At 37.1% G+C, this 19928-nt stretch overlaps 1 protein-coding gene across 14 annotated transcripts; it reads right to left on the bottom strand.

Moving 5' to 3' along the window:
* Positions 1-7860: 7860 nt before the first annotated feature.
* Positions 7861-18368, bottom strand: LOC103425753 (E3 ubiquitin-protein ligase COP1-like). 14 transcript variants are annotated; one of them, XR_011577546.1, is made up of 15 exons: positions 18205-18349; positions 17896-17997; positions 17279-17680; positions 17117-17194; positions 16881-17036; positions 16486-16788; positions 15833-15990; positions 15652-15717; positions 15442-15520; positions 10147-10302; positions 9941-10039; positions 9128-9232; positions 8632-8811; positions 8328-8386; positions 7861-8244 (listed from the first exon to the last, which is right to left on the bottom strand). XR_011577546.1 is itself a non-coding variant. In XM_029095506.2 (15 exons), exons 3-15 carry the CDS (start codon positions 17591-17593, stop codon positions 8074-8076), a joined length of 1977 nt encoding a protein of 658 aa, XP_028951339.1. In that variant the 5' UTR covers positions 17594-17680; positions 17900-18003; positions 18205-18368; the 3' UTR covers positions 7861-8073. The 14 variants fall into 14 exon arrangements, 12 of the variants coding, with proteins under 12 accessions (XP_028951339.1, XP_028951334.1, XP_028951336.1 ...); XR_011577545.1 differs by having other exon boundaries at positions 17279-17698; positions 17896-18003; positions 18205-18345; XM_029095506.2 differs by having other exon boundaries at positions 8328-8438; positions 17900-18003; positions 18205-18368.
* Between the last annotated feature and the right edge of the window lie 1560 nt (positions 18369-19928).

Raw genomic sequence — 19928 nt, 5'->3', positions numbered from 1 at the left:
AGGCATCACTCTACGAGTTACAGATAGCTGGAAGGAGCCATGGATCCATGGAAGAATGGAAGGGATGTTCACACCGATTACTTGAAAAAGGAATTAGAAGAACAAAGATTATTTTCACTAGGAATAAACTGAGAAAATGAATTAAAATTTTAAAATAATTGATTGATCTCTGCAGGATTTGCCAAGACGGATCCGTAGAAAAGAATGGAAATATGACATGGACTTTTTTTATTTTTTTTATTTTAGGAATATATTATTAGTACTTTAAAAATCATTCTACATTCCTCACAAGTATATTTTTCTTTTCAATTGAGGACATCCATTTTGACACTTATTTTGTAGGAACCATCTATCAGGTCTTCCCTCAAAGATCATATTTACCAAAAAATACCCAAAACTAAATGACCTTTGGATTAAATCATAGTCATTTTAGTTCTTTTGTCAAACCTTATTCGTCAATTTCTTCGCAACAAATTAATGTATTAATGTTTTTGAATTTTGCTAAATTTTTGCAAGAAAGATGATTGAAATATAAAAGGTTTGAATCCTTGAGTAAATATTTTGAAAAAAAATCCCTACAAAATGGGCGTTAAAATATATGTCCAAAAATAGATGTTTCCTGATCATAACATATATATATATATATATATATATATACATATATACAGGATCAACAGGGAGCTTAAGGGGAGGGATCCCCATTTTTTTTAAAAAAATGGGGACACGCTCCCCACCGTTAGATTGACTTTAATGAAATTGTGTGGTTGAGATTAAAACACAGGCCATAGAATCTCAACCACAGAATTTCATTTAATTCAAATCCAACGGTGGGGAGCGTGTCCCCATTTTTTTGAAAAAATGGGGATCCCTCCCCTTAAGCAATTCCTACATATATATATCTATATCTATTATTTGAAAAAAAAAAATACAACAACTAAACTCTTCTCACAAAGCGAAGAAAATTTTGCCATTTCCCAGATTATCCATTATTTGAATAGAGCAGACCTTTCATTTTCAGATCGTTCATTTTCTAACCCAAGTTATTGATTTGACTGCTGTCACAGGATGAGTCTTCACCTTGCAACCGCGTGGAAGAGAATCCAACGGTTGTGAGCTGTCGATCTCACGCGTAGGACCCAGTCATACTGACTCAGTGTAATTCCTACTTTTCTTTTGTTCACCAGGTGTGTTTTTGTCACAGAGAGAGGGAGAGCTGAAGGTTTATTCGTGCCTTTGAGAGGGAAATAGAGGCAGAGAAAGGGATGAGTCGAATAGAGGTGGATTGAAGCTTCCTTTTAATTTTTTTGGTTCACTGAGTGGTTTTTTATTTTTTTCATATTTTTTATTTTTATTTTTAGAGAAAGGGAGAGTTGAGGGTTATATTCGCGGGCAAAGAGAGGTAGAGAGAGGGAGCTGGTGAAGGTTGTGAGAGCTTGATTTCAAGTGGATTGAAGTTGACAAAGGTGGTTCGTCCACAACCTCTGAAGAAACCCAGATTGTGAAGCTCAGTAGTTCATCCAAATCCCACATCTGCGAAGACGTGTGAAGAAACTGTGGTCAGTGCTTTGTCACCGTCGCGTTCGCCGTGGCGGCAACTAGTTCACTCATTTGGTCAAAGCGTGTTAAGTTGTACATTTCCCTCATTCTTCCATTTCCTTTCCATTTTGGTTCTGAAAACCAACTTAGGGTATGTGTGTAAGATATATAATTCTGGGATTTGAATCGATTTTACATATATACGGGTAAAACTTGTGCTAAGATGTGATAATTTATGTTGTAGTTGTGTAGATTTGTAGCAGGTATTTGTTGAATTGTAATTCGATTGGGGATGAGTTAGAAATAGATGAAATTATCGAGGAATGAGAGGTTGTAGATGTAGGAGATCAAGTGGGTGCATGGAGGGTTGTATTTGTGGTACCAAATGTAGACAATGACTAGAAACCTAAATTGAAATTGGAGTTTGATCCGTTGGATGAAAGATGTATTTTTTTTACAATTATTATGCACTTGAAGCTGAGTTTGGGATTTGGGAGCATATTAAAAAAAAAATGCAATGATGGTGATTGTTTGGTAAGTAAAGAATTTGTTTGTTGCAAACAAAGCAAAAAGAGGGTGGATGCTAATCTCAAACCCAATCGGCAAGGTAGGAGGGGAGGTGCTAGAAGTGACTGTAAGGCGAAAATTGAGCTGTATAAGGGAATTAGCCATGAAAAATTTGTTGTAATAGTTTTTAACGAATGACACTACCACCTTATGACAAGTGCCTCACACTTATTTAGATCTCATTGCCGAGTTTCGGAGGCAAAGAAGGCAATGATTGGAAATGTGTGCATACAAAAAATTTCATTAGTAAACAAGTGGGTTTATTGGAGGTGCAAAGTGGAGGAATTGAAAATATTGGTTGCACCTCCAAGGATATGTATAATGCTCAAGAGTAATTGCAAGCTCATTTAATTGGGGCATGATGTAGGATTGCTCAAAGAGCATTTTGAGGATGAGAAAGAGAAAAATGAGTCATTCATTTCAAGATGGAGATTGAGGAAGGCAGAACACTTGACAATTTCTAGTGGACAGATTCTAATTCACAACATGTTTTGGTCATTTTGGTGATGTGATTGTGTTTGAGACCACGTTCAACACCAATGTGTACAAGATGATTTTGCTCATTTGTTAGGAGTTAATAGCCAAGTCAAACCACGATATTAGGTTGTGCATTCCTGAAAAATGAAAAAACCGAGAGCTTTGAGAGATTGTTTGAAGAATTCATTAAAGCTATGACGGGTAAGCTTTCGAAAATCATAATTACAGATCAAGATGGAGCCACAGCAAAGGCGATTGGCAGCAAACTAACAACTTTTCATCTGTACTGCATATGGCATATTATAAACAAATTCAATGACAAGGGTTGGGTTGAGGGCATTTTCAAGGATTTGCATGACTGCATATGGGATATTGAAAATAAAAAAGAATTTTAGGCAAGATGGAAGGGGTTGGTAGAACCACATGAATTGGTTGATAAATCTTGGATTGAGGAACTCTTATGACTTGCGTGCAAATTTAGTTCCATATATTTGTAAGCATGCTTTTTCTGCCTAAATGTGCATAGGAATCTCTCTTTGGTTTAATTAATCATTTGTTTCAATCGAGCCCTTGCACCGTAACTTAAGAAGAAATGGTTGGTGACCATAACGATGAAAACTATACCCCTCTTAGGGCCTGTTTGGTATCCTATTTGAAGTTTTTTATCATTTCTCAAAACACTTCTTAAGAATATTTCTTGAAAACAATTTTCTTTAAGACTAAAAAACTTGATTGGTTTGCGATTTAAAAATTTTAAATCTTACAACTTAAACTAGACAAAGAGATCTAAAAAGAGGGGGTCGCATGAGAGGGAAAAATAGGAGAAAGGAGGAAAAAAAGGTAAGAGATGATTGAAGAAAAGAGAAAGAAGAGAGAGGATCGGACGAGATAAAGAGGAAGATGAGTGAGAGAAAGAATTTAGAGAACGACGAAAGAGGATTGGAGGAGAGAAGAAAAAGGTAAAAAAAGAGGAGAGAGAAAGAATAAAAGAGAGATAGATTTGGAGTGAGGGAGGAGGAGGGAGAGAAAAGAAAGAAGTAAGTTTAAGTTTAAAATATCTAAAAACTCACTTTTTATGTTTTTAGAAGATATACTATATTTTTGAGTTAGTCTTGAGTTCAATTTTTGAAAATAGTCATATCAAACAAGTTTTTAAAGCCTAAAACTTAAAAATTAATTTTAAGTTAAAAAAATTAGATTCAAGTAGAATACCAACATCTCAAAGGCCAAACAAGAAGCCCACTACGACGGTGGTAGACACGGCCACCTCCCAAAAGATCAACGGGAACTTACTATTGTCGAATACCACTTCTGCACCAACCACCTTCATATCGTCCCCAACTGTCGGCTCTTTTCCCCATCCCTCTCTAAGTTTTCGTTTTCCTTTTTCTATTTCTGCAATTTCTGGGGAAAAGTTAAGAGAATGAAAATCAAGGAGCTCCTTTTCTCTTCTTTCTTCTCTCGCCTCTGCTATTTTATTATGGGTTTGGAAAGAGAGAGGAAGAGGAAGAGAGACAAAAACGAAAGATGGATATTCGCTAGTGTCCTAATATTACGAGTTATATGCAAGTTGAAAAATGATGTTAAATACAATTAGGATAATAATACTTGCATCTCCAAGTAAGAACACACGTCTCATTTCTTGAATAATAATATTTAGGCTAAATTGAATTAATGATCCGCGTGTTGATAACGAAATTGGAAGATAGTCCTGTACTAAAAAAATTAGGATTTAAACCTTGACATCCATTAGGATTGAAACTCAAAATTAACATTTTGTCAATTCTCTGTTAATCCATTCAGCTTTCATAACCAAAAGGGATGTGGCTGCTTTAAATAATAAACTTATCACAACCAATTTTCTTATATAACACAATTTTCGGCTTGCAGTTACTTCTAGTATCTCCCCTTCTACCATTTTTTTATTTATTGTATTTTGGGATTAGCATCCATTCTCTTTTTTCCTTGTTTGCAACAAACAAATTCTTTCTAACCAAACAATTAACATCACTACACTTTTTATTACTATACTTCCAAATTGCAAACCCAACTGCAAGTGCATAATTATTGTAAACAATATACCCTTCATCCAACGAATCAAACACTATTTTCAATTTGAGTTTCAACTCATCGTTTATATTTGGTACCGCAAATACAACCCTCCATGCAGCAAATTGATCTCCTACATCTACATCTTCTCCTTCCTTGATGATTTCGTCTATTTCTAACTCATCCCTCATCGAATTATGTGAAGTCTAGAATTTTAGGTATGGCTTTGCATATCAACATTGTAATCGTACCCGATGCTCAATCTTGCTTTAGGCTATTCTTTGATTATGGGTTACTACTGCTGGGAATAAACGTTCAAGTTTGTGGCACATCTTACTTCAAAAGGTTTGGTCATGCATGTGCATTTCATGTTTAAATTCTTGTTACTTCCTGACTAACTTAGTTGTCTCATCTGTTTTGCACACCAATTTCTAGCTGCTGGGCACACAATTTAAGGTCTACCCACATGGGCTTTTTGATAGCTTTTTGCTGATGGTCAAATATTAGCCCTTGATCATTTTTGATCAGTTTGTAGTTTGACAAGTGTCCTTGGTAGGTGAAAAAAAAAAACTGATGCTTTTGGGTTTAAGATCCCCAACTAGGGTTCTTTGATTTTTGGGGTTTCCTAGTACATTTCTATCTAGAGAGAAGTTAGAGAGAGCATTTATGCTTCTACCTTCTTCCTCCCCATTTATGAAACCCTAGTTGCAAAACCAAGTTCACGCATTAAATACCAAATCATTGCATATTAGGGCTGCGTTGTTTTAAGGTTTTGCATTAAATTCTTGGTCTAGATTTAAGTTTTAAATCCTTCTTAGACCATGCATTTGGATTCACATTAGGTTCTTCCTTCAATTGTTTGACTGGAGAATATGACTGGTCGTTTGAATCTAGATTTTTGTAAGCATATCATAACATCATAGCATTTGTTGGTGTTGATCTCAGTGCCACAAGGTGAAGAGTTCAGGAAGAGCTGCCATCTTGGGAAGACTGGAGATGACTCCATTTCCGTAGACTAGGTCTAGGAATTGGGCTTTACGTGTTACTTTGTAAGAATCTTGTTTACAGTAGTGGATTGGACTTAGTGGAGAGTCCCTGGTTTTTTAACTTAGAGGTGGGTATGTCTGGCCAAAAATATCTTGTGTCCAAAGTTATTTATATTGTGTCACATATCTCTCGTACATATACATGATACATGTATCACTTGAATATTTAATTGGTATATGCTCACAACATGCTAACTTGACACATTAATAACTTGAAACGAACTTAGGCCTTGCTGACTAGGATAGTTTTTGGTATTTGAAATTGGTTATTGAATCTTTGATTTATTGATTAACGAATCTATCTTAGTTGACTGGCGGGCTTGATTAGTCAGTCCAGCGGATTATAATTTTCATATACATGATATTCCGCTTGGTACTAATTTTAAATTACAATTCAATAACTACCTGTTACAAATCTACACAATTTACCACAACTCATCACAATATTATGGATTAAAACCCAAAATTATAAATATCTTACAAACGTACCCGAAGTTGGTTTTTAGAACCAAAATAGAACGAAAATGGAAGTGAAATGTACAACCTGCAACACTTCAACCAATTGACTGAACTAGCTGCCGTCACAGCGAACATGACGACGACAACACTCTGATCACAGTTTCTTCGCACAACGTCTTCGCATATGTGGGATTTGGATGAACTTACGCCATAAAACTGCCCTTCACAATCTGCGTTTCTTTGGAGGTTGTAGACGAACCACCCTTGTCAACTACAATCCAAACTGAGCTTCAATCCACCTGAAATCGAGCACTCATACCCTTCACCAGTTCCCTCTCTGTCTCTCTTTCACGCAAGTACAACCCTCAATTCTCCCTCTTTCTTTGACAAAGCCACACCCAGTGAACCAAATTAAAAAAAAAAAAGGTATAAGGTTACCGAGTCACAATTGAAATGGAGCTTCAATCCACCAGTGAACACGGAAATTGAACGAAACAAGAACACGTGTACAAAATAATATTTTGGTGTTAATGATTTTTGGGGTTACAATCTCTCTCAAATTTGACCCTCTGATTAGATCTTCGTAAGATGTTGATCTGTGGATGTTGTTGATTCAAGGGCCGTCGATGCTTGATCTTGGATGAACGGTTGGAAGTTTCTTCAAGGGCCTTCGAGGCTTGATCTTGATGAACGTTTGTGTGGATTTCTTCAAGGGTTTGACGAAGAACGAAGAGAGCTTTCTCGATCCTTCGGGATTCTTGGGAATTTTGGAGGTTGGATGCTTGAAAGCTTTAAAGTTTCAAAGCTTGAAGGTTTTGGGGAATTCTCTTCCACTTTGGGAGTAGAGAAATGTATTTGTGAATTTTATGATGCTTGATACCTTGATGGAGAAGCCTATTTATAGGCTTTGAGAATGAATCATCACCACAAAATTTTCCCACCCAAGCACCATTACCTAATTTTCCCACTTAATGCAATATTGAAATTGAAGTGGTCTAATATTTGACCTAATTTCCTAAAGTGTGCTTGTTTTGTCATTGCCCAAATGAGAAAAACTTGTTTTGATCCGTAGTGGATTGAAATGTGCTTACCTTGTCATTGCCCAAAATGAGAAGAAAAACTTGTGTTCATCCATAATGGATTGAAGTGTGCTTGCCTTTGTCATTGCCTAAAAATGAGAAGAAAAACTTGTTTAATCCTCCAAGGCTATTTCTTCCAATTTATTGAGTCACATGCCATGTGTACAATTGTGCGACACGTGGTGCATCCCATGTATGTCATGACACATCGAAACTTTAATGCGTTGGTTTATTTACCGAAATTTCGTTGTCTACACCACCTCAATTTGACTACTCACACCAGCTCCCTCTCAATAAACCCTTAGGTTTCCCTCTCTCTGACAAAAACACACCCAGTGAAAAAAAAAAGTATGAATGACACTGGGTCACAAAGACTCGGCTCTACGCACGAGCTCAACAACTCACAACGGTTAGATTCCCATCCACACTGAAGGTGCGCACCTTAAAAACACCAACGGTATTAGCTTTTGTTTGCTTAATCAACCTAACTACAACACGAAATCATTTGATAAAACAAAATAATAAAAATTACACTGAAGTTGAAAAAACTAAAGTTTTACTGCAAATATTCATGAATCTGTTGAGGACGAATAAATCTGTAGAACTCAAGAAAAGCCGGGCACACAGGCTCATAATACACAAGGACACTCGGTAATCAATGATATTATTGCTATATATTTTCACTTTCTTTGGCACATTTAGTATCTTCTGTATAACAAATAATAAAACTTTCCACTGACATTGCATCTCAACTCAATCCTAGCATTTACACTTCAACATCCGAATATCGCTTACAAAACAATCGCAGCATCAACTTTCTTTCTCGTGAATCCTTCTTTTAGTTTCCATTTAGTTGTTGTCTATGCCGCAAGAACCAACACTTTAATGGTTCCTTGACTGTTTGCAGTTAACATGGTAGGGCTATCACTCTTCCAACATACAGCACTGATGAAGTACGACCCCGCATCATCCTCTGTGTCATCCAAATCAGGCGACCCAAATTTATGCCAAGTCACAGGTTTAGAGATCTCCTGACAAATTATACCGGAAACTTTTAGTTAATCACAAGTTAACAAAATGCAGGAATGGAGTATTTTTTTTTAATGCCACTAACCTTATGATACACAAACACTTCATTTGTTTCGCTGCCACACGCAATGTACTCGCTGTTTACTGTAAGACCGACAAAGTTCTTCTCATTTGTGTGACCTTTAAAAGTACGAACCTTCAAACAAAACACAGATGAAGAGTACAACTTAGCTAATCGATAAATAAGTTTCATAACAAGATGTCAACAAGTCCATTCTATTCTCATTTTCTCAATTAGTTTTATTTTCCATGTAGATTAGAGCATATAATAACCCATTAACTATGTTAAGTGTACCAAAGTGAGTTTGCTTCAAGGCATAATCACTTACTGGAATATTATCCCTCACATTCCATAACCGCAGCGTGCTATCAGTGGATGCAGAGGCAAGCTCATAGTTTGACAAGAATTTTACATAAGACACGGTTTTCCCATGCCCAGTGAACACGTGGAGTGGTTCGCTCGGATTTCTTAAATCATAATAGTGGATGTGATGGTCTGCTGAACCAACCTGGAAAAGGCAGGAGGAAAAGGTTTCAGCTTTACTTTATGGTAAATAACAGGACATATCATGTATGACTCTTTTATACACGACATACCCCACCCATAACGGGATGTCGAAGTAAAACTCAATAGATGTGTGCATGCACACATTAGCGTATGTACATGTAAGTCCAGTGCATTGCTCAGGCACAGTATATTACTGCGAATTAAGTCAGCAAAGCACAAGTTTGCACTCAAATCATCTAAGAACTAAACAAGATCAAACAATGAAGCAGATAGCGTGCCATAACTTTTCTCCAATATTGGCAATGAAAGGTGCATACCGCAATGAAGTTGCTAGATCCCGGATTATACTTGACGGAACATATGTTGGCTTTCATGTCAATATCAATAACACTAGCTTCCTGCCTTGTGCACCAAAGTTTTACCTGGTTTTTATACAAAGAACAGAGGATGTGGTTAGTTTATAATGCACACTTCCTTGAGCATCAAAAATGGTGAAAGCAAACGTACGTGTCACTCAAAATTGCTCACTTAAATTCTGACGGTCGGATGGTAAGCTGTGTATGAGGAGGAGGAGGAGGAGGAGGAGGAGGAGGAGGAGGGGGGGGGGGATCAAATATTGTAGTCATGTTAGCCTGAACCAAGCCAATTTTAAGCAAACATACAATTGTTTTGGCATTGTTATAAAAAATTATTTACTGGTACTTTTAAAAGTTAAAACATAGGAAACAGTTCCACAACCAATATGCACCGCCAAAGCACACAAAGGACACATCAACATTGTACACACACAACACATCAATTTAGCCTCCTGTATATAGTGAATAAATTAGATACAAGCATACATCAACTATTTTGTAAGCGTAAACCAACCAAGGCAACCTTAGGACAAGCATGGCAAATATAGCATTTTGCCTAGTCACTCGCAACAATAATTACTACCACACTAAAATATAGTATTTTGCCCCCTTTGGGTGTTCTCGGAAATTTCTTACTAATGATTTTATAAGCAAAAAATGGTGCACATAGAATAATACTTCTTTGCTTATCGAAAAAGAGAGAGGTACTACATTTCCAGTCACCTAATCATAAAAAAAATACTTGGTTCAAGATTATAAAGATTTTCGGAGTACCTTACAATCATCACTACCAGATACAAGCATCGTGGGGTCTATGCATGAAAAATCAACACTCCAAGCACGTTTTTCATGCTCTTCATATTCCATGACACTCTGTCGAAAAAGTTTAAGCATGAGCAAAAAAAACTGAAAGTGATGCAACAAGTATAAAAATTCAAATCACGCATGACAAATCTATCAGAATAAGTAAAATCATATACCTGCCGAGTATTTACATCCCAAACTGTTACTATTCCTTCATAGTCAGTACTGGCTATATGGTTTTTAGTAAACTTGTTCCAGCTCAAGCAACTAAGTTTTGAACGTGTAGGCATCTCCACAACAGGACAGTGCATGTCAGCTGGATCATTCAGAACCTGGGAAGAAGTATCATACAATTAATATCAAAATTTCCAAAAGCCCATAAACAGTAGTCAATGAGATGTCAATTGAATGGATGTTTCCGTTTGATGTATTCAATCGGATGCAAAGAAATAAAGAGGGGTTTGTGAGAAGCTAAACGGGGGTGTGAAATCACCTCTCTTAACTTAAAGTTAAATTGGGGCTAGCATTGATCTGATGTCACAGGTTAAGTTGATACACGTACCTCCTTCAACCCAACTCAAGTAAAATTTAGATATTTGGAAGGACATTTTTACGTTTGTTTATCTATATTATTAAGGCAGAAGGCCTTGTGGTTAGATTTTCAGAAAGTACCTAAACTGCCCTTTGATTATAGTGAATTGAAAAGACAAAAAATTCATAAGATGGGGACAATATAGTAAAAAATCAAGTAAGAAAACAGAGAAAGGAAAAGCAAATGCAAGTCCGACACACGGTGCAGACGACTAAACTGAGGATGGAAAAACACGAATGTGTAAATGGAAACAGTTTCGCAAAAGTACAGAAATAAAATCCAAACTGCTTGGTGAAAACTGCATATTGTCCAACCTTGAAAGAATATTGCTTTTGGCAATTGAAATTGTCAAAGCTCCAAGAATTTGCGAAGGTATTTCACTGCTTTGTTAGGTATTTGATCTTTGATTTTGCCATTTTGGGAATGGATCATTGTCGCCTCTTCCACTTCAGAAGAAGCTCTCCAAGCCTCCATATCCCAAAAACTCAAGCATAAATTCGACTTTTTGGTTTGATTCTTCGCTCAATTTTGTTGGGTTGTTCAATTTTTAGCATTCTCTTTTATCAGCAATTCAATGTTATTTCTTCGTATTTGGTATATACTTAATTTTAACGTGATGAAGTTATGTTGTTTCAATTAGAGAGAGGGGAAGACAATGACATTTTTGTGTCGAACAATTCCACCGTGTAAATGCTGGAATATGCCATTGGTTGAGGTTGTTTCGGTATACCTATTAGTTTTGGTTAGTAAGGGATTTAAGGTTGTACCCCATTAGCCATTATGCCATTTACAGGTGCATGTTCTAATTTTTGGTGTTTCAAGAATGTTTCTCTGTGTGCAATCATCAGGGATTGAACCAAGAGGTATTGGTTTGATGATGGTTATTTGTTTTTGGTCTTTTAGACCAAAGAGTATGTAAACTAAATTTTCCAACTAAATGATGTGTCACCAATAAGAAATAAGCACATTAATTAACACTTAAGTATCATGTCACTTAGTTTCTAAAATTTTGCCGGAAAATTTAATCTCACTAGCATTACCCTTGGACAAAAACAACAACAACAACAACAACAAAGCCTTATCCCACTAAGTGGGGGGTTGGTTGTATGAATTCTAGAACGCCACTGAGCTCAGTTTTGCACCAAGTTTCAGTTAGTTCCAAGTGCTCCATGTCTTTTCTTAAAGTATCTTTTCCAAGTCTCCCTAGGTCTTTCTCTACCTCTTTTGCCCCAAACCTCTGTCTGGTAATCACATTTTCTAGCCGAAGTATTTGTAGGTCTTCATTTCACATGTCCAAACCACCTTAACTGATTTTCTCTAATCTTTTCTTCTACTGTGGCCACTCTTACTCTACCTGAGATATCCATGTTTTCAATCCTGTCCTTTTTTGTGTGCCCACACCAATGTATTAAAAGCCGAGGGCGTGGCTGAGGCGTCCAATGGGCCCAGCCTAGGCGTGAGGCGTGAGGCGAAGCCTCACGGAACCTAAAATTTTAATATATACTATATATAAAGTATATTTATAACAATATAATACCTTGTAAAAACAAATATAACTATAACTAAATCAAAGATAATATCATCTTCTTTAGTACCAAGTCTAGTTGTACTTGGAAACTATGTCATATAGTCTCAAAATGTTATAATTATTTATTTTATTGTAAGCAATTATAGAGAACTTCAAGGAAAATAAGGATGAATGATCACAATTATAGGAAAATTTCAAGTAAAATACAGGCTTAATGTTGGAATTATAAGTAATTTAAAAGGAAATAAAGGCTGAGAAGAGTAGTATAGGGTATTTAAAATGATATTAAGCAATAATTATGGGAATTTAAAGGCAAATAAAGGGTTGAGTGGAGTATTTATAGGGTATTTAAAATGAAATAAATGGGGTGGAGTATTTATAGGGTATTTAAAATGAAATAAATGGCGAAAATAAAGGGTTGAGTGGAGTATTTATAGGGTATTTAAAATGAAATAAAGGCTCAGTAGAGCAATTATTATGGAAATTTATGGGATTTGGAGAGTCTCTACTTCTTTGTTTAAACTTGAACGGCAAAAAACTTGGATTTTGAAGAAAAAAACGCCTAGATGAACGCCCCGGACGCCCTGAGGCGAGCCTTTGAAAACACTGGCCACACATCCAACAAAGCATTCTCATCTCCGCTACACTTATTTTTTGCACATGCTTGACCACCCAATATTCTATGTCATAAAGCATTACTTGCCAAATTTTTCATTGAGCTTTAGTGGCATACCATGATCGCACAACACACTTGATGCACTCTTCCACTTCATCCATCCATCTTGTATTCTATGATTGAGATCTCCATTCAATTCTTTGTTATTTTGCAAGAATGATCCAAGATAACAAAAGAGTTCACTATTTGGTACTTCCTAATCTTCGATCATCACCCCTATCTCATTTGTATCCCCATTCTCACTGAACTTGCACTCCATATACTATGTGTTTGACCTACTTAGGCGAAGACCTTTAAATTCCGACACTTCCTGCCAAAGGTTAAGCTTCGCATTCACTCATTCCTGTGTTTTATCTATCATCACTATATTATCTGCGAAAAGTATACACTAAAGGATATCATCTTGAATATATCTCGTTAACTCATCCATTACCAATCAAATGGACTTAAAGTTGAGCCTTGTGCAACCTTATGGTTATAGGAAAGCTTTCAGTTTGTCCTTCATGAGTTCTTACAACAATCTTTGCTCCATCATACATATCCTTTATTGCTTAGATATATGCTACTCATACTCCTTTCTTTCTTTGGAATGCTCCAAAAAAATTCTCTAGAGACCCTATCGTACACTTTTTCCAAATCTACAACAACGATTTTCAAATCCTTTTGCATATCTCTATATCTATCCATCGATGTCCATACAAGATAGATTTCTTCCATAGTTCCTGGCATGAGCCCGAATTGATTGGCTGAGACCCATGTCTCTTACCTTAGTCTATGCTCAATTACTCTCTTCTAGAGCTTCATTGTTGACTCATTAAACTAACACCTATAGTTCATGCAATTTGTATATCGCCGTATTCTTGTAGATAGGCACTAAAGTGCTTTTTTTGACAAATAATTGTGGTTAATTATGTTCCCTTGATACATGTTTTATTCAACTATACCGTGACAACTTATCTGTTTGTGTTTACAGAAGGGCGCATGACGCACTCAAACCTATCTAATCACAGCCAATCATTTGGAAGAAATTAGAAACTTAAGGAATTTGTCAGGCCTTCATCCCGAAGTTGCTGGGAAGCATATGTTTTTGTTGCCAAATTTGAAAAGCCTTGGAATGTAATGTCAATTGTTGCTTCTTCAAAGTTCACCTAATAGATTTAATTGTAATATAATAATATTATATTTAAGATGCTTGCAAGCAGTGGTGAAGGGATTTATTTGTTTTAGGACTTTGTTTCTCACACGTTTTTGCTTGTGTTATATCAAATATCACAAAATCTTTTGGTGGCTCGGCCTTTAGACTCGAGTGCATTTCAAAACAATTTCTGTCAACCAAAGTTATAGGTTAAAGTCTCTTGACAAAAACCAGTAATAGGGTTTGTTCAATCTCTTTTATACATTATTCAATTATATCTAAACCATGATTAAATATAAGATTCACTAGTTTTCTTTGTAAAATCTGCGTAACGGGCGCAAGAATAATGTTTTGTTAAGTCTTTGTGCATGATTAAAAGTTTGTATGTTGTGCGTAGCGCGTAATTGAAAAAATGCCTCTTGCGCGTGCGTCAGCGCGTGCTGAGAGACTAGAGGCTAGTAACTTATAAAGTAAATCAGTCAACGTAAACTTCAAGAATCAACTTGGGCTGAAAAAAAAAAATGATTCTTTTGCGTATCTCTAACTTTTTGTGTTCATATCTCTTAGTTTCAATCCTATGAATGCTTTACACATTTAAGTTGAAGACCAGGAGTCTGGAAATCTACATTATCCGTAGGTAAACTGTACAGCTGCATGTGAATTTTCTAATTCAATTGGGAGAGAAAATGAACTTTCTATAATAGGGACTGGACACTGGCTTGAATTTGACGTAGGGATTGGAGAGTGACATGGGACTTAACAAATGAAAAGCAAACCTACTGCATGAGATATCCTATTTGAAGAGAGATGGCAGATAGACCTAAAGAGAGATGGTAGATTCCCACAGGCTTGTGTTCGTGGTTTCATACAGGTTCTTCATACAAAAAACCATTTTCTCTTCTGTCATAAGGTTCTAATCTTTCAGCTAAGGCTAAGAGAATGTCTTAGTCTGATCTATACTTTTAATGCTCAGTACTAATTAATATTCATATTTGATGTTTGAGTTCTCTTTTAATGCATGGACAATACTTTTGAGTTTTATGAGCTTAATCATAGACTAGAGTACTTCTTTTACCAGAAAGACGGAAGTAGGAGCATATGGAATTTTGGTATAAGGATTTTGTGTCTCACCAACAAATATTCTTCATACTCCCGGAAAAGAAAAAAATTATGATAGATTTTTTGCAAAACCATACATGAATGTTTATTATTTATGTAATTTTCTTTAAATTGGCTAATTGTTCAATGGTTAATCTAATTCTATTTGTTCAAATATACCGAGTAAAATCAACTTTTGTATTGAGTCAATACTCTATTGTTATATTAGAGGAAGGCATTCAAACAATCAAAAAATAAAGCAATTTGTCTTTGTTGAAAATATCTTAAAACCCTTTCTTTTAGTAGTTGACTAGGCAATGCACTCAAGCAACCAGAAGTATCTGAACACCCTTTCTTTTAGAAGTTAACAATACTGACTGTCGACAGAAAATTAATGTTGCTGGAATTAACGGTAAAAACAATCTTAAAATCAAAATCATACCGAAGAGAAGTCAAAAACTTTTATGCACCGTGAAACTCCAGCAGTAGCAAATAACTCGTAATCACAATCAAATTCAATGCTGCAATGAATGTGAACAACTGTATGAGGTTAACAATACCAGCAACAACGTCTCCAGAACATAGTTCATCTATAATGAATCAAGACATTTAATTCTGAAAGTTAGACATGATATGCAACATAATTAATCACCTGGATACTATATTGGCTGAGTGAAATAGATCCCCATGCCTAAGTTCAGCCATGACCCTCATTCGACTGTTTCATAGCAAACAAAACAGAATAGTGATTATAGTAAATAAAACTGTATATCTGCATGTTGACCCAAATGAAAAGTAAATTTCTGTAAGGGATCCAATATCTGATATCATACCTGTACTGTGTTAATGTAGTGAGCACTGTTTGAAAATCAGCAAGACCTGCAGTATAACCTTCTCTCTGTATTACACTTTTGTCCCGTTCTTGCTGGGAGTACGGTTGGTTCGCCATCTGACGCCGCTTTCGCAGGTAACACTCTTGAAGTTCATCAAACTACAAGCCAGGGATGGAATGAGAACAAACCAAGACAACCATAAAAACGAGGAGGGTCTAGCTTACCTTAAATTCAATTAACTTGATCAATACAGGTGCTGGCACTCCAAAAAAATTCATTCTCCACTCCAATGAAAAAAAATAAGGTAGGGAGGGGTGCGGAGTGACTATTTTGGAGTTCTAATAACAATTACCCAAAAATAAAAGTAAACTCAACTAAAGTCCAGAAACCCCATAAACCAAAACCCAGTGTAAGTATTGATTTCATGCCAAATTGACAGAGAGCTATATTAATGCATTTGTTGAGTACAATTGAGGTGGCTTTTGTTGAGGACCAAATGAGAAACAGGTTTGGAATGATTGAGGGGGTTGCCCATATTAACCACCATCTAATGTCTAAATAATAGCAATGATCCCCCGGGACAAGTGTATTCATCATAAGATAGAAGCACACAAAGTGCAAAAGTCTATAATCATTACAGGACTGTCACTGACCTGTGCATGGACCCGCTTTTTTCTGGCTACAGCAAGACCAGTTTGAGTTAGATACTGGGAGTCTGATGCACTTAAAGCATCCCTTCTCGGAAGATTCCAAGATGACATCCCTCCTCGTCCACTAAGCGCACAGGCGTTGTTATCTGGAGAGGAATGCCATTGCTTTCTTGTCCCAGAAATAGAATCATCCACTCCAAGCATCCGCAGCTTGACAGAGTATCTGTCCCTGGCACGGTACAAGTCCATTCTGCATCTCTCTACTGCACCTATGTCCTCTTTGATAAATTGGAGATGGGTTTGCACCTGCAACATAAAATCAATTGAATTAGTAACAGATACCATTTAATTCAGTTCAATCAAATATTTCAAATAACGCCAAGAGTATACAAAGAAACCTCATTAAGCTCGTCAACTTTTTGCTTCCTTAGGCAATTCAAGAAGTCAAGCAGTATTTGCATATTTCTCTCCGCCTCTTCTTGTTCCATTTTCCTCTTCTTCTCTGCCAGGAGTGCCAACAGGGTGTCTAGTTCCTTGATTGACACTTCACATCCCTATCACAGCACAACACCACATTCAGACAGCAAACGAAAATTCATATGTTATTTTACTTGACTCGTACAGCCAGACTCACCTGCTGCAATGCCTGGCGAAAATGCTCTACAGGAGATGCACTTTTGGAAATTTGACGAGCAGAAGTCTTCTTCAGAAGCTACAGTACATTACATATAACAGTAAGCTGCAGTTCTAAGTATATCATTTTTCATCTTTAAGGAGTGGGAATTTGAGAGGAAACCTTGTCCAGCAAAAAATTAGGGAACAATTGTTTGGCGCTGAGGAACTGGGCGCAGCAAGGGCAGTCGCTCTTGTTGCGGAGGTGGGTGATGATGCACATGTAGCAGAAGCTATGACCACACGCTGTGAGGAAGGCGTCCTTTATCATTTGCATACAAATTGGGCATAACAAGTCCTTGTCTACCTCTGCCAGTTCTTTCTCATGCACCAGACGACCCACCTCACCGCTACCTGGATCTGCCAAATCCGTGATGCTTGACGCTTTTGGTTCGGGTTTCACTGCCGGGACTAGAGCCCCGGTCGAGCACTCCTCCATTCTTTCACCCTCTAAACTTTTGCTTGAGCCCCGGTTGACCACTAGTAGTGGTCCACTACTCCCCTCTCCGGGGAATATACATCAAAACTGTTACATATATTTCTTCTGTCAACTCAGAAACAAGCAAGCACATGTATTACACATGAGAATTTAAGCATGCTTATAAGTTATAAAATCAAGCACCCGGAACTCGAACATAAAACCCCCACCCCAGTAACCCAGTTCCCCAGTTGCAGGGTACCAAACATATTCACACAAAAAATTAAAAAAAAACAAAAACAAATTTGAGTGCTTGAAATTACCAACCAACCAGTGGTGCAACCTGCAAGCAAGAATAATCTTAAACAAGGAAGGAATGCCTCTCCTTCCGCCCTTGTCTTCAATATCCAATCAAATTGGGTGCACTGCAGCTTCAAAAAAGTAAACCCATTCAAATCAATGCAAAATTGCAAACTAAATAGCCAAAAACATCAACAATTATTCTAAAATCAACAAAAATGGAATATCAAATCAGTTGAGGGAAAACAGCAAAAGCATCAACAACCCAAATGAAAGCCAAACAAATAATCCAGAAGAAAACTAAATCGGTAGAGGGAGACGGGAGAGCTTACAATTTGAGGGAGCGGTTGGTTGAAAAAAGTGAATCAGACTGAGGAGGTTTGCAGTGTGAAGGGAAGGGAAGGGAAGAAGAACTGAGAGAGAGAGGTTACTTTGGTTCGTGAGCTTGATTGGCAACTGTCAGTGCGTAACACAAAAATAAGAAGTGCACCATCAACCACGTGTACCCACAACTAACATTCTGTTGCCTTTTCGCCGGTGCCCATCATTTGGGCTGGGCTTTCTATTGCTGCAACTTCTATACCCACGGACATGCCTGCTCGCAAATTATTATCTATATACTAAAACCCGATGAAAACTACTGCTCACTAACAGTGCCCACCCAGTTTTGCCCCTCATTCTCTTCAAGTTTTTTAGGCTTTAGTGGGGTTGTATGGTGAATTGGCCACTTTGCCCCTCTCTTATTTTTGTTCCCGTGTGTGCGTTTTGTGCCTTCCAATTTTCACTTTCCTCTTCTTTTCTTCTTTCTGTCTTTTTGTTTCTATCGATTTCCCCGTTTGTCTTTCGGTTTCGATTCCGATCGGATCGTGTGGAACGGTGTTTGGCCTGTTATTGTCGCTGTTTTCCACGAACGAATCGCTCTGGTTCAGGTGTGTTTGTTCATGCGTTGCTTTATTTTCTGTTTGGTTAGGAAGGAATTTTTTTAATTGATTGTTGTAAAGTTCGGCTCTTCACCTATTTTGCTCAATGTTTTCTTTATTTCTTCGTGTTTTACATCTGGTTCTTTCTTTTGATTTCATTTTTTGGTTGCAGGAAATATTCGTCTTCGAATTTTAGGGTTTTATTCTGTGAGCTTGCAAGCCCTTTTTGGGTCAGGTATGTTGATGCACAAAATCAGCGAGAACTTTGGTACAACAGAAAGTGTCAAGTTTGTGACCTTCGCTAGATTGTTCCGGTCACTAGTATGGATAGGTATGTAAATGGACAGAAACAAAGAAGCAAACACAAGATGTACGTGGTTCACCCAGATTGGCTACATCCATGGAGTAAAGGAGTTCTTATTAATTGTGAAGGGTTTACACAAGTACATAGGTTCAAGCTCTTCTTTAGTAAGTACTAGTGAATGATTTAGTACAAATGACATTAGGAAATATTATGAGAGAATGATCTCCTTTTATAGAGTTTTTAGCTTTGTTCTGACATTGACACGTGTCGTGTTGTGATTAGCTTCTAATGTTGACACGTGTTGCACTATGATTGGCTTCTGATGTTGACACGTGTCACGTTGTGATTGGCCTCTTGGTTAGAGGGAAACTCTTCTGGGTCCTTGACGGTATAATGTTGACAGGTGCTCAGTAGTTTCGGGATTGGTCAAGTATGGTACAAACAGTGTTCCCCTAAGTTCCCGAGTGATGGAAGTTCCTCGGTTGGGAACTTGCAAGATCCAACCCGCTGAGTAATCACGAAATTTCTAAGTATCGAAGTGTGGTATCGTTTTCACTTGCCTTATCTGTCTCATAGGTAGATGTGGCATCTTCTCTAGAAGTACTTTTCCTCCATTCAGGAGTGGTATCTGTAACCAGTGGAGATGCACAAGGTAATGTATCAATTTCATTTGAAGCTTACTTGTAGTTTCAGGCTTGGTCAAGCGCAATACAAACCATGTAGTAAGAGTCCCCCAAGTCGCCGAGCTAAGAGATCTGCCGAAAAAGGTGACAAACAAGGTAAGCAATTAGAGTTCTAAGCAATTAGTCCCAGATTAGAAGTTTGATTTCGA

This window comes from Malus domestica, chromosome 16 (assembly GCF_042453785.1).
Source record: "Malus domestica chromosome 16, GDT2T_hap1".
NCBI classification, from domain to species: Eukaryota; Viridiplantae; Streptophyta; class Magnoliopsida; order Rosales; family Rosaceae; genus Malus; species Malus domestica.
This window is presented reverse-complemented; position numbering and strand designations above follow the sequence as displayed.

Coding starts and splice junctions, on each gene's coding strand:
- LOC103425753 (XM_029095506.2), bottom strand. CDS start 17,593: ATGGAGGAGTGCTCGACCGGGGCTCTAGTCCCGGCAGTGAAACCCGAA. Junction 15,991..16,485: donor AAAAGCGGGTCCATGCACAG/GTCAGTGACAGT, acceptor CCTGGCTTGTAG/TTTGATGAACTTCAAGAGTG. Junction 8,812..9,127: donor GATCTAGCAACTTCATTGCG/GTATGCACCTTT, acceptor TGCCTTTTCCAG/GTTGGTTCAGCAGACCATCA.